The sequence below is a fragment of the Stenella coeruleoalba genome (assembly GCF_951394435.1).
Source record: "Stenella coeruleoalba genome assembly, chromosome: 18".
Classification (NCBI taxonomy): domain Eukaryota; kingdom Metazoa; phylum Chordata; class Mammalia; order Artiodactyla; family Delphinidae; genus Stenella; species Stenella coeruleoalba.
In genome coordinates, this window is record NC_137164.1 from 4,319,017 (window position 1) to 4,332,330 (window position 13,314).

General features: G+C 47.7%; 1 protein-coding gene across 1 annotated transcript in view; it reads left to right on the forward strand.

The window, feature by feature from the left end:
• WASF3 (WASP family member 3) overlaps nt 1-13,314 on the forward strand; it is an 89,768-nt gene that overhangs the window by 39,948 nt on the left and 36,506 nt on the right. The window contains exon 3 of the mRNA XM_079902848.1: nt 11,207-11,349. Within this exon, the coding sequence (XP_079758974.1) occupies nt 11,217-11,349 (133 nt within the window). The 5' untranslated portion in view covers nt 11,207-11,216. The remainder of the gene's footprint in view (nt 1-11,206; nt 11,350-13,314) is intronic.

A 13,314-nucleotide genomic window follows, 5' to 3' on the forward strand; every position in this document is an offset into this window, starting at 1 on the left:
CTGGTGAGTTCTGACCTGTGCACGCAGCCGTGAGCGCGCACGCTGTCGCCCATGGAAGGTTCCTCCGGCCTTTGTCACCCTCCCCACCCCCCACCGTCTCTCCCGCACCTCCAGGCAAGCACGAATCTGCTCTCTGTCGTGAGATTGGTGTGCGTTTCCAGAATGTTACTGTAAAGGAAAAGCAGTCCTCTGTGTGTCTCCTGCTTCTTCACTCTGACACCAGGCATGTAGTGTCCCCACGGCAAACAGTTTGGTGACACCGGCCAGGTGGCTTGCAGTTCAACTCAGTTCTGACGTTTATCTGGTGGAGAGAGCACCCATCCCACAGGTGAAGGGCCTGTCCCACAAGATCCCCCCAGCCAAGCCCCCCAGCTTCCTTTGTTACCTGCACTTCTGGCCGAGTGGCTGTAAATCCAAGGTTCCCGTGACCCCTGTCTGGGCCTGATGGTGCACAGAACTCAGGAAACCAGTTTACCCACTAGATGGACGACCAGGCTGTTGCGAAGGACCTTCAGGGATATGAGTGAGCGGCTCGATGATGAGACACAGAACCCCGTGAGTTTGGGGTGCACCACCCTTCTGGCACGTGGATGCCTCCGGTTCACCAGCCTAGAAGCTCTTGAACCCCATCCTTTTGGAGGGTTTCTGGAGACTTCATGACAGGCACGATTCGTTAGATCATTGGCGGTGGGTGACTGAACATGGTTTCCAGCCCCTCTCCTTTCCCCAGAGGTCTGGGGGTGGGACTGAAAATTCCAACCTTCTAATCACTGGGTTGGTTCCCCTGGCAACCAGCCCCCATCCTTAGGGAAGGTCCGGAAGTCACTTCATTCACATACGCAAGTGTGGTTCAAAGGGGTTGGTTTGTGTCAAAAGACCCCTTTATAGCTCTTATCACTTAGGAAATTCTAAGTTTTAGGAGCTCTGTGCCATTAGTGGTGATGAAGACAAAATACATATTTGTTATTATAAATCACAGTATCATAGTTACATAGGAGGAACCCTACAGTGTGTACTCTTTTGGTCTGGCCTTTGTTCAGCATAACCATCGGAGATTCATCCTTGTTGTTTCCCGTATCAGTAATTCGTTCCACGTTGTTGCTAAGAAGTGCAGTTTGTTGGGCTTCCCGGGTGGCGCAGTGGTTGAGAGTCCGCCTGCCGTTGCAGGGGACGCGGGTTTGTGCCCCGGTCCGGGAGGATCCCACATGCCGCGGAGCGGCTGGGCCCGTGAGCCATGGCCGCTGAGCCTGCGCGTCCGGAGCCTGTGCTCCGCAACGGGAGAGGCCACAACAGTGAGAGGCCCGCGTACCGCAAAAAAAAAAAAAAAAAAAAAAGTGCAGTTTGTTTATCCATTCACCCGTTGATGGGTTTTGGGGTCATTTCTCTTTTGGGTTGTTTTTGGCTTTTGCAAATCAAGCTGTATGAACATTCATGTACGGGTCTTTGTGTGGGCATGTGCTTTTTTTTCTTTTTTAATTAATTTATTTATTTGGTTGTGCTGGGTCTTAGTGGCGGCAGGCGGGCTCCTTAGTTGCGGCATGCCTGTGGGATCTAGTTCCCTGACCAGGGATCAAACCCAGGCTCCCTGCATTGGGAGCTGGGAGTCTTAACCACTGTACCACCAGGGAAGTCCCTGGGCATATGCTTTTATTTCTTCTGCATAAATTCCCGGGAGTGGAATGGTTCCTAGGGTCATTCTGATAAGTGTGCGTTTAACTTTTTAAGAAACTGCCAGACTGTTTTCCAAAGTGATTGGGTTGTTTTACATCCCCTTCAGCAGAGAGTTCTGGTTTCTCTACATTCTTACCGATGTTCGGTGTGGTCAGTGGTTTTGCCTTCAGCCATTCTAGTAGGTGTGCAGTGCTATCTCCTTGTGGTTTTAATTTGCATCTCCTTCATGGTTAATGACTGATGGTATGAAATGTCCTTGAGGTGCTTATTTGCCATCTGTCTGTCTGCTGGGAAGTGTCTGTTCATACATTTTGCTCATGTTTTTAATTGGATAGTTTTATCACTGAGTTTTCAGAGTTCTTTGTATGTTTTGCATATAAGACCTTCATTCAATAAGTGATTTGTACTTTCATCCATTTTACTAGTGATTTTCCCCCTTTACTCTAGAATGAAGCTTTTGGGAGTGACTGGGATTATTTTACAGTCTAGATCTCCCAGGTTCCATTTATCTTAAAAAAAGTTTATTTAAGTAGCTGGTTTTGTCTGGCTGGTCAAACAGGGAAGGAAGGCAGTTCCCGGTGAAAGCATCTCTGAGGTTCCTGGATTAGTAACGTGAATCAGAATAAACTTCAATGTGCAACAGAGAAATAGAAAACAGGTGTAGGCTCAAATATAAAGTGTATCCTACAGTCCCAGATGTACTGAGTGTCTGATTATATGGATACCAAGACACTATAAAATGACTTAGAAATAAAATACGAATATATTTTTAAAGCGGTTTACATCTAAAAGGAATTTAGTAATTTGTTGATGAAAAATTAATCAATAGTCAATCTAAGAAAGAAAGAGAAAATTTTACTCAGGCCATCCTGAAGATTATAACCCAGGAGGCAGTCTTTTAGAAATCTCTGAAGACTCTGCTCATCGGAGGTCAAAGCACACGTTATATAAGTTTTTGAGACAAAGAGTCATACATCAGAGGAACATATTGACAGTTTGTGAGCCCAACAAGGCGAGTCGTGGGTCACGGTGACCTCTTGCAGGATTGAGAAAGGAGTGTTATTCCTAAGTCATTGCATCACTGGCACCAGTAGGAAGTTGCTTTTTTTGGGTGAGCAGGCATTCCTGTGTCTTTAAGGGGATCCAGTTAATATAATGTGTGATACAGATGCAAAGTGCACACTAAAGAGGGGGGGAGGGTAGTGGCTCAAATGGCAGAGAAAATTTTATGTTTAAACATTTTCTTGTTCTGCCTTAAAAATAATTTTATTTCATCACTTTAAATTGAAAAAAAAAAACCAGTCCAAACTAAAGAAGGACATAACAGAGCTTAAAAGTCAATTTCAATGTAGATAGGCAGATAACTGGTGGAAGGTTCTAGAAGAGCAGCTTTCTTGAGCCCCATGGCCACCCCCGTGATGCCCAGGAGAGGAGGGCGGGGCAGAGACCACGGATTGTTCTTCACTTACTGGATGCTCTTCACCACTTGCTTCTCCATATCCCACTCGTGGTAGGTTATTTTCTTCACTTTTTCTGGCCTTGAGCTTTCTTTCTACAGCAGACAAAAACAAGACAGGAGCCAGTGGTGAACACGCTGGTGCAGAGGAATCTCAGCCTCGACCTCTACTCTCTGCCTTTTCAGTTAGAACCAGATGTTAGCGTCCACCTGAAAACATGTCCAGGTGATGTTTTGTAGCCCATAAAAGACAAGCGACCGTTTCTTATCTCTGAGCGTCCTCCAAAAATAAGCACTTGACAGGGGTTTCATATCACTATGTTATTCCATAGACATACATCTGCTTTTTTCCCCTGGGGTACTTATTATTTACTTGTTGAGGCTGTTGAGCAAAAACGAGATGATACTTTCCAACCCTTGGAAACGAACTGCATTCCTCCACCACCTGACGTTTCCTGAGTGGCCTCCGTGTGCCGAGCGTGCGCTGCAGGGTCGGTGAAGCGGTGTGACCTCCCCATCCCCCAGTGAAGTCTTTCCAGTTGTGTGTTTTGTTTTTTTTTTTTTTGCGGTACGCGGGCCTCTCACCGTTGTGGCCTCTCCCGTTGCGGAGCACAGGCTCCGGACGCGCAGGCTCAGCGGCCATGGCTCACGGGCCCAGCCGCTCCGCGGCATGTGGGATCTTCCCGGACCGGGGCACGAACCCGTGTCCCCTGCATCGGCAGGCGGACTGTCAACCACTGCGCCACCAGGGAAGCCCTCCAGTTGTGTTTTAATTTCCCAGGTATGAGAAATACCTTAAACTAGTGCTTGTCACCCTGGATTGTAACTTTATTGATATGCCTGCCTCTCTCACTGAACCATTACTTCCTCCAGGAAAGGGATTTTGTCTTATTTTTGATGTTTATTCTTTGTATTTCCATTGGCTAAAGTATAATAAAAATGCACAAGGTCTTTGGAGCACAGTTTGAATCCAATATGGCTATTTCTGGAAGCCAGCTGTATATCTAACTGGAAGGAAAGAAAGCGCGCCAGCGCTCGGGGGCCCTGTGAGAGCAAATCTGTTTCTTCGGAGGAGGAAACTGAGGCCCACCTTGGTTAAGAAACCTGCACAGGGTCACGCAGTGCTGGTGGCAGAACTGGGCCTGGAACCCAGGGCCTCCGGTTCCTCTGCGCCTTTCTGTCCCTCATCATGCAGGAGCCTACAGACCATGGTCTAGTAACAAAGCCTAGACATTTATCCCAGTGAAACACAACTGTCACACTTACGCAGTCTTTCCCCCACTTCGCCCCCCGACTTCATCACGACTTGCCTCTGAAGCTTACGTAAAAGAGGTGAGGCAGTATCGCTCTAGAAGACCACAGAACAGGGTGGGCGCTGAGGAGGCCCAGGCTCTTCCTCTGGCTGCGGGAATGTGACGGCGTTGGGGGTACCTTCCGGGGAATGTCAGCAGGCAGGCGGGGTCCCGTAAAGCCAGGGAGGAGCGGCCACGGTCCTTGCCCCTCACAGTAAAAGGGGCACAGCGGGAAATATGGTGGGAATCAGAGGACCGGCTCTGTGTGGGTGCAGGGATGGGGCCACATGTGCTGGGATCCCGTTTCTTCTGAGGACACAACTCCTACATACAAGTCAATGTGGTTAAAAATCCAGGCATGTGCAGTAGGCACACGTGTAGTCTGCTGGGTGCAGGAGAGTCTGGGCGCGTGATTTCCTCTGCTACGTGCTGCGCTGTAGCTGCCAGGCATGTGGCAGTCAGAGCAGAGGTTACCAGCGCGTCGGGAGCAGAAACGAAAGCATCACTAACGCCGTCAGGTTCCTGAGCCGTGCGCGTCCTCCAGCCTCAGGAAGTCTTTATGGCTGCAGGGCGGAGGCAGAAATCCATCACAGTTTTGTCAGTTTTATACACTCAAACAGGGCCATCAGTAACATAGTTTTAAATATGTAATAAGGACTTAGTGCACTTTCTTTAAGTCACTCTGCATCCAGTTAACCCTTTCTACAATTGTAATATAAACTGGGGAATGATCACAATCGTGGGTTTCTGGGCCATAAAACAAATCTCAGCAAATTTAAGGGAGTTAAAGTCAGACAAAGCCTGTCCTCTGAACACAATGAAATTCAACTGAACACCAGCAGCAGTGGGATATCTGGAAAAACCCACTCATTGTGTTTGTATTACTAAGTCGACTGCTCGCCCGAAAGAGATCTTCCAGATGGTTCACATGGACAGGAATGGCTGTGGAAAGGGACATTCTGAGAACTTCTTACTATTTTAAACATCTGTGGAATTGCTTCTATAATTTTTTTTAAGAAAAAAAAGCATTCCAATTAATGATGCTGTAGGAAAACGGAAGATTTTCAGTTTATGGAATTCTAAAAAGAGGTGAAATAAGTTATTGGAAGATAGGAAAGTTTGAAAGTAGAAAACACATTGATATGGTTCTGAAATTCTTTAATCCTTTGACTTTAATCACAAGAGGACTACTTGGAGAAGTTAAATGCCAGTTTGCAGACATTTCGTTGCATAATGAGTAAAATTACAGGAAAAATTCAGGTTTAGGTTAATTGTACAATAAGCAAAATTAGATGGGAAATATTAAGTATCTTATTTCAGTAATGAACGTGATATTAATATTAAAGTAATAAGATCATTAGTATCTTACATGTTGTTGCCCAGCACACGTTTTCACGCGAGCCTCCATACGGCCTGTAAGGAACCCGCAGAAGGTGTAATTAGTACACACTGACTCGGGGTTATTTTGAAAAGGTGACACAAAAATCAAAGTCTAATGTCCGCGTATATTATTCTGTGTCCTTATGGGATCCCACCTGCAAAAGTTTGACGGGGGATGTGCCTGTGTGAAAAGAGGAGAGGAGGCTGGAAGAGGCATCCTGCGTGATGCACGTCCGACCCCGAGGTGGGGTGTAGGAGAAGATTCCGTCCTGGTTGGCTGAGGTCTGCAGGAGCCTGGGCAGAGCCACTGGGAGCCCCGTCGCTGTCTGGTCTTTGCTGGTTCCCCTCAGCTGTCCCGTTCTCATTTCTTGCTGCAGACTGACCGTCAGCCTCCCACTCAAGTGGTGAAGAGTGCTCCATCTCTGCTGCTCCAAAGAGCAGCAACTATGATCTGGACATCGTGGTCCCACTTCCAGGTTCCTGGGGAGGGACCTTGGCCTGGTTTCGGTCGTGCCTTGGAATCTAGTTCACAGTTGCGTGAACCAGGTTGTGTCTGTAAACTGAGACATTTCCCAGAAAAGTTGGACAAACTGCAGGCTTAGCAGTAAACCTCATGCTACCTCGGATAGTCCTTGAGCATTTGATTAGCAGTGTTAGATTTTTTTCTTAGCACGCAGGGTGGCTTTGAAGGATGGTTGGGACGTTCCAGGGATGGGCTGGTGAAGCGCATGGAAGTTGTTTGCTGGTGACTGGGTGGATTCGCTCATTCCATGTCTGTTTCTGTAACTGCAAAGCGTTTTCAAGAGAATCGATTGACTCAACATTTTCTCCTTTACCTCTTCCTTGCGCTTCCATTTATTCAAAACTGGATTCGCGTCAGATAAAGGCTGTCTGGGAAACAATACATCTGTTAGAGTACTTCACACTGACAGGAAAGCCATAAAAGTCATTGCTGGGTGATTAGAACTTTCAAAAGGATCTGTGAAATGCAACCCTTCTTCTAAAATTATACAGACGGCAGCATGTCCTCTCTCTCTGTTGTCTTGTGTATTTAGACAGGTGCGGGAACCCCACATCTAGGTATAATGACAGTGAGAAGTGAAGGCTGGGATTAATTAGAGCTGAACTACTGAACAATAGGCCAGGTGCCCAGGGAGGGGCAGATAGACATATGCGTGTGTATGTATATGGGCACGAGGTCAGCAGGCATCATTGGGGTGCTCGAGCCATGGTGTGGGCTGTGAAGGGCTTTGTGGGGAACAGAGTCGATAGACTCAGCCCCGAAATCTGGGCAGTTTACGGTCTGCCCTGCGGGGAGAGACGCCGTCTGTGCTGGCCCAGTGCAGGCACACCGGCTCTGCGGGGTGCTGGGGACAGTAAGCGGGGAGCTGTGTGAGCGTCTGACAACGCAGCCTCTTCTGAATCCTTCTCAGACCTCTCACTGTTTAGAATATGGTGTGTTAATAGGAAACACGAGGTGTAGTGAAGCCAGTGGATCCAGAGACAACTGCCACTGACAAGAGAGTGAGTCGCTCCCAGGGGCGGGGGCCCCACGGGGAAGCACCAGGGCCGTCGAGGCAGAGGGAGTGGGGGGGGATCAGGGGAAGGAGCCTGTATTGTGGATTTTCTCAGAGGCACGGGTGAGGCAGGGTGAGCGGGTTTAGGAGGAGCTCATTTGAATAATCTCAGGGGCTCTGGGGTGTGAGGTCACCCCTGGTGTCTGGCGCCCGGGTGATTAGGGCAGGTGGAAGGTGGCCTGCTGGGAGCAGTGGAGGTGGTGGCGAGGGCCCTGCACTGGTGGGCTGGATGGGCGAGGCGAGTTCAGGATTTGGCCAGTCCCGGGAGGGCAGCCCCTGCAGGCTGAGCCTGGGCTCAGGTGTCGAAGCATGAGAATCCAGAAAAGACAAGATGTGGTGAATGCCCCTGCAGAGACTTAAGCTCTTCTCCTTTGTGCCCTGATAGCATCACAGGCGAGTGTTCGGGTGGGCGCCTTCAGCACGTCTGTCAGGGACACACGGAGGCTCCAGGCAGCTCACCGATGCCGGAGGGGGTGTCTCAGGTGTAAACGTGAAGGACTTCAGCGGGGGCGGGGCAGGGCGGCAGGGCAGGGGAGACTCCGAAAAGACTGGTGTGGTTTTCAGGACGGCTTGTGGGAAACGGCGGTGTTAGCTCCAGATACGCCAGGACGACGACGTGACGGCACATCTGACGTCGGAGAGCCACCCAGTCAGGGAAGGAGGGGGAGGTGATGACCGCTTGGCCTGCTTTGCACGTGCAGGGGGGACGTCTGCGGGGTGCGTGTGTAGTTAGGATTTTGTGTATCTGAACGACGGCGGATCCAAAGAAATACGGGTGGTGGGTCGGGGGGTGTCAGACTGGCAAGTTTTGGGGCTGTCAGAGGTCGAAAAATATGGGGAAGGAGGGACATTCCATCTTGAATAAATACAAATGCACCTGGAAGAGAATGTTATATACACAGTCGGCGCTCAGCTCCGAGCTCATGTCTACCCCAAGCCCTTGTACAACCCTCTTGTGAGAACTTACTCGAGAGCTAGTTCACACGTGGGCCGTTCTCACTGAGCAGCGTCCTGAGCAGGTGGGTTCAGAGCCTTGCGGTCCCGTCCGCATCCCTTGCTCACCGGCGTCTGTGGAAACTGCGCCCCCCCCCCCGCCCCCGCGGTGCTCGCCACCTCTTTATGTACCTGGTAGTTGCTGTTGCCTAATTGCCTTCTAGTTCTCCAGTCTCTGCTGATTGGTTCTCAGTATTTTTCTTTCCTATACTTTATGCTCTTATTAAGTTTGTTAATGATTTTTCTTTTTTTCCTTAGGAGATTTTCTAGTTTATTATGACTCGTTACCAGCCTCTTGCTCTAATTGATTCTCCCAGGAAGAAATGGCATAAATCATAGCTACACGTTTGACTAGAGGCTAGTGTATCTAGAATTTTCATAGTTTAACACGCTTTCCTTGGATGTGTACCTCTTCTTTGACATCATTTCTTTTTTCTGGCACTCTGGGAGATTTTTAGTTTATCTTTATGCATATAAAGGTTCTCTCGTCACCACCTGGTCCCTTTCTTATTCTTAATTATCATGAGATGTTTAAGGACGGGGTGGGAGACAGTGCCCATGTCTTCCTAATGTCAGCATATGTGTACATGAAGAAAAACAATTTTAGGAACGGATGTAGAAGTATGGCTAACATCACTGAGATGAACCAGACTCTAACAGCTCCTTTGGGTGCCCGACTTCCCCAAACTAGTCCCCCAAATAGGACTCAGATATTCTCCCATCAGTGATGTGGCTTTGGGACATCCCAGTCTGATGCTCTGGATGGGAGTGGGGAATGGGATGGCCTTGGAAGGCCAGTGAGAGCATCATGAGGCCTGTTAAACCCACCCTGCCCAGTGGACACCACAGTGTCTGCACGGAAGGAGGCCCACAGGCTTTCAGTTGAAAGGGTCGGGGGCTTCTCCTCACTTCTTCCAGTTTCTAGATAATTCCAGTCCCTTCTCCTTTGGTACCTCTCAGTCTCCCGCTTGAATTTATGAAGGTGTTAGACGTCAGCATCGGGCCGGTACACAGTCGGTGCTCAGTGTTTGATGGGTCCACGGCTATTGAGGTTACGTGCAGTTCTACCTTCCTTTTTTTTAAGTTGAGGCATAGTTGTTTTACAGTGTTGTGTTAGTTTCTGCTGGACAGCAAAGTGCTGTAGAGTTCCCTGTGCTATACAGCAGGTTCTTATTAGTTACCTGTTTTATACATAATAGTGCATATATGTTCTTGGACATAATTTTAATGTAGATATTGTTATCCGTCTTTTGTGGTTCAGCCTTATTTTCAAACAGTGAACTGTTCCTTTTTTATTGTTATAATCAGAGTCAGAATTAACATCATAACAACATATGAGGTATGATAAAATTAATGTAATTAGTCACATTGTCTGAGTGTCCCTATATGCCAGGCCCTGTTCTAAGTGGTTTATTATGTAATAATGCATTAAGTCCTCACTCCGTGAGGTAGGTCCCGTTGTGATCTCCGTTTTGTGGGGAGGAAAGGAAGGCATGGAGGGGTGAAGTGATGTACCACAGGCTGTGCACCTAGGTCGGTGGATGAAGTAGTATTTGGGTTGGAAGATGTGGTCGGTGTGCTCAACCAGCCCCTTAATGGACAAGAGGCGGAAATAGTCGATAAAAACACTGGCCAGTTGAGCAGAACTTTTCCTCTACAGCTGCCCCTGCCTTTTGCCCTCTGCTAGAGCCCTGTGAGATAGCCCCTGTCCACCCTTCTGATTTCAGCTCAGCAGTCACGTCCACGGAGAGGCTGCCCAGGGTCCCCCAGGGGGTTTCATAGCCTGAGTCCACTGACCTGGGCGGTTGGACCGATGTCTCACTTCCCCGGGGGGGCGGGGAGGGGCCTTGTCTGTCTCACTCACCACGGGGTCCTCGTCACCTTGCACACTGCCTGGTGTCAGGTCAGTGCTCAGCAGGTGTTTATGGGATGCGTGAACAGAGGTAATGGAGAAGGGAGGAAGGAAAGAAAGATTTACCGTGTGCCTCGCTAGTTCCGGCTTCTTGAGGTGAGCCGTTGTACCAGTTGGGAATAAATTTAATTCAGTAACAGAACACCCAGCAACAGTGACTTGAACAGGGTATTATTTGTCTCACATAGCGAGAATTGCTCAGACGCCACCAGGCTCCTTGGCTTTTCTGGTGCTGCTTCTGTGAATTGGACCTTGTGGGCGCCCTGTCAGGGTGACAGTGTGTCCCAGTCACTGGGTTTTCTCCTGCTGTAGGGGGCAGTAGATTTGCTGTATAGGTGGTAGGCTTGAAATTCTATATACCTCCTTAAACAAAACGTTGAGATGTCATTGGATGTATAACGTACTTTTTGAGGAGAGAAGTGGATTGAATTCCCAGGATAACGGGGAAGGCTTTCCTGAGTGTCTGGTGACCCTTCGCCCAGGTAGGTGGGCTCCGTCCTGCTCCCTCCTTGGCAGCCCAGGTTCGGCCTTTCCTGTGTCCTAGTCTGTAAGCGCTGCCTGTGGTTTTGGGCTGTTGTGTCCTTTCCTCCCTTAGTACGTGTGGGCTTGTGCCTTTCCTCTCTCTCGTCATTTTAGCGGAGTGGGGGAAGGGTAAAAATGCACGTATTCAGTCGCTAACGCTTCACTGGAAATCTCGCGTGCATCCCTTTTCTATAAAAGTGGGATTGTGCTGTCCATATATCTCTGAAGTCTATGGCATTCACGTAAGGAATTCAACATCTGTTGCATATTGAGCCGATTCTCTCACATAGAAATGATAGGATAATGCGGATTCCTGGAAAAGAGTCAGTTTTCCAGGGAGTTGAAACTCTAGGCTTGTTAAAACGTGCATATGAGCTTTTAAAACTGTCTTTTTAATTTTCAGATTGTGAGCCATGCCTTTAGTGAAGAGGAACATCGAACCCCGGCACCTGTGCCGGGGAGCCCTGCCCGAGGGCATCCCCAGTGAACTCGAGTGTGTGACCAACAGCACCCTGGCCGCCATCATACGTCAGCTGAGCAGTCTGAGTGAGTGTCCTGCCTCGGGACTCCTTTCTTCTGATTACCAGTGACATAGTTCAACAAATTAGCAAATTGATTTCAATTCAGTAGTTATGTGATTGTCCAGAGAAGAGGCCTGCAGCTTTGAAGGAGAGAGCCTCCCTCCCTCCCTCCCACCCTCCCTCTTGAATTTCCCAGCACGCAATCAGCTGTGGCCCCCTCACTGGTCTGTTGCTACCAGCTTCATGTGACGAAGTTAGCATTGACCAGTTCACAAGTCACTAGGTACCACCAAACGTGTAGATTTAAAGTAGTGTTCATTTTTAAAAGCTTATTAAAAATGAGGATAAAATAATTGGCATTTTCAAAAATGTGAATTATGCATTAAACTTGGACAGGACTAATTATTTTTCAGTGTAACGAATTGAAAACTAGGTCGCACCTGTGATATGCCCGGCGTTAGAATAGAGGCTCAATACATGTTTGTTGATTGAATAATATTCCAAATGAATCAAAGAATCAAGCCCCAAGCTAGTGAGACTTGCTGATTTTAACCTACTGAAGGTTAAAATGCAGGTATTGACTTCCAGATTGAGGTCAGCAGATGAGTTGATGGTTACACGTACGCAGTGCCATGTACACATTGCATACACAGATTATAGAAATATAAGCAAACACAAGCGTAAGGAAGAGAGGACTTCCTGTTACTCTAATTTTGAACATGAATATGAAATACCCAAGAAATATTCTATTTCTTAAGACTCACATATGCATGAAAATGCTTTTCCTTCAGAGCTTTTTGAAGTTGCAGTCTTTCTCCCTAACTTTTACATTTACGTCATGATCTTATTTTCTCACTTCGTCCCACTCCTTTTCAGTTTAGATGGTTCACACTGCATTTTGGATGACAGGTTTTCACAGTTAAATTTTCAGAACCTCTGTTAATAATGAGAAAATCCTCCATGAAATTTCACATCCTGGCCGCGTCAAGCCGGGGAGAGCGGTTTTAAAAACAACTCAAGTGCTTTTATTTGTTTTGGAGAAGAAACACTATGGATGAGTATTTTTTTTTTTCTTTAGAAGAATTGTAGCGCATCATTATTGGTATATTTTTGATATATTATGTCTATAATCATTGGCTAAACAAAAGTAATTTGGAAATTGCTTAAAATGTGCTTCAAAATAGATTTCTTCTGGAATCTGAACTAATTATAATTGATTTTTGGTAGTGGTGGTTGGCAAAATGTATAAATTCGTATAATTACAGGAGGATACCTTGTGAATTATTGAAGGGTGAAAGTATTTCTGTGTGCATTCATATATCTCCACGAGAATGTTTTTTCAGTCTCTTGTTTTCTTATGACTGAAACGTCTATTGGCATAAGGTCTAAGTGATGAAAACCAACATGAACTGTTGAGGTTTTAATAATCACACCATGCCTCGTGCGCAGGGTTACATCAGAGGTGCCTGCCTGGCCACAGTCTCTTCTAAGTGAAACTACCCGCAGGGTACGTTTTGTTCTGTAGAGTCCGTGTGTAGGCAGAATGATCACAGCCCCTCTGAGGATGTCTGCATCCTCACCCTGGGAACCCGCAGATGTGCTGTGTGACCGGGCAAGGGGAGGATTAAGGCTGCTCGTCAGCTCACCTCACGAGAAGGAGGTTATCCTGGGCTGTCTGGTGGCCCCATGTAATCCCGGGGCTCTTTTAAGTGGGAGGAAGGAGTGTCAGAGTGATAGGATGTGAGAAGGATCCATCAACCGTTGCTGGTCCGAAGAAAGGAAAAGAGGCCACAAGCCAAGGAGTGCAGGTGGCCTCTGTACATTGCAAAAGGCTGGGAACTGGACCTTCCCCTGGGGCCTCCAAGGGAACAGAGCTCTGCCAGCGCCTGGATTTCAGCCCCGTGGTAACATTTCACACGTCTGATCTCCAGAGCTGTAAGATGGTAATTTTGTGTTGTTTTAATCCACTGAAGTTGTGAAAATTCGTTAC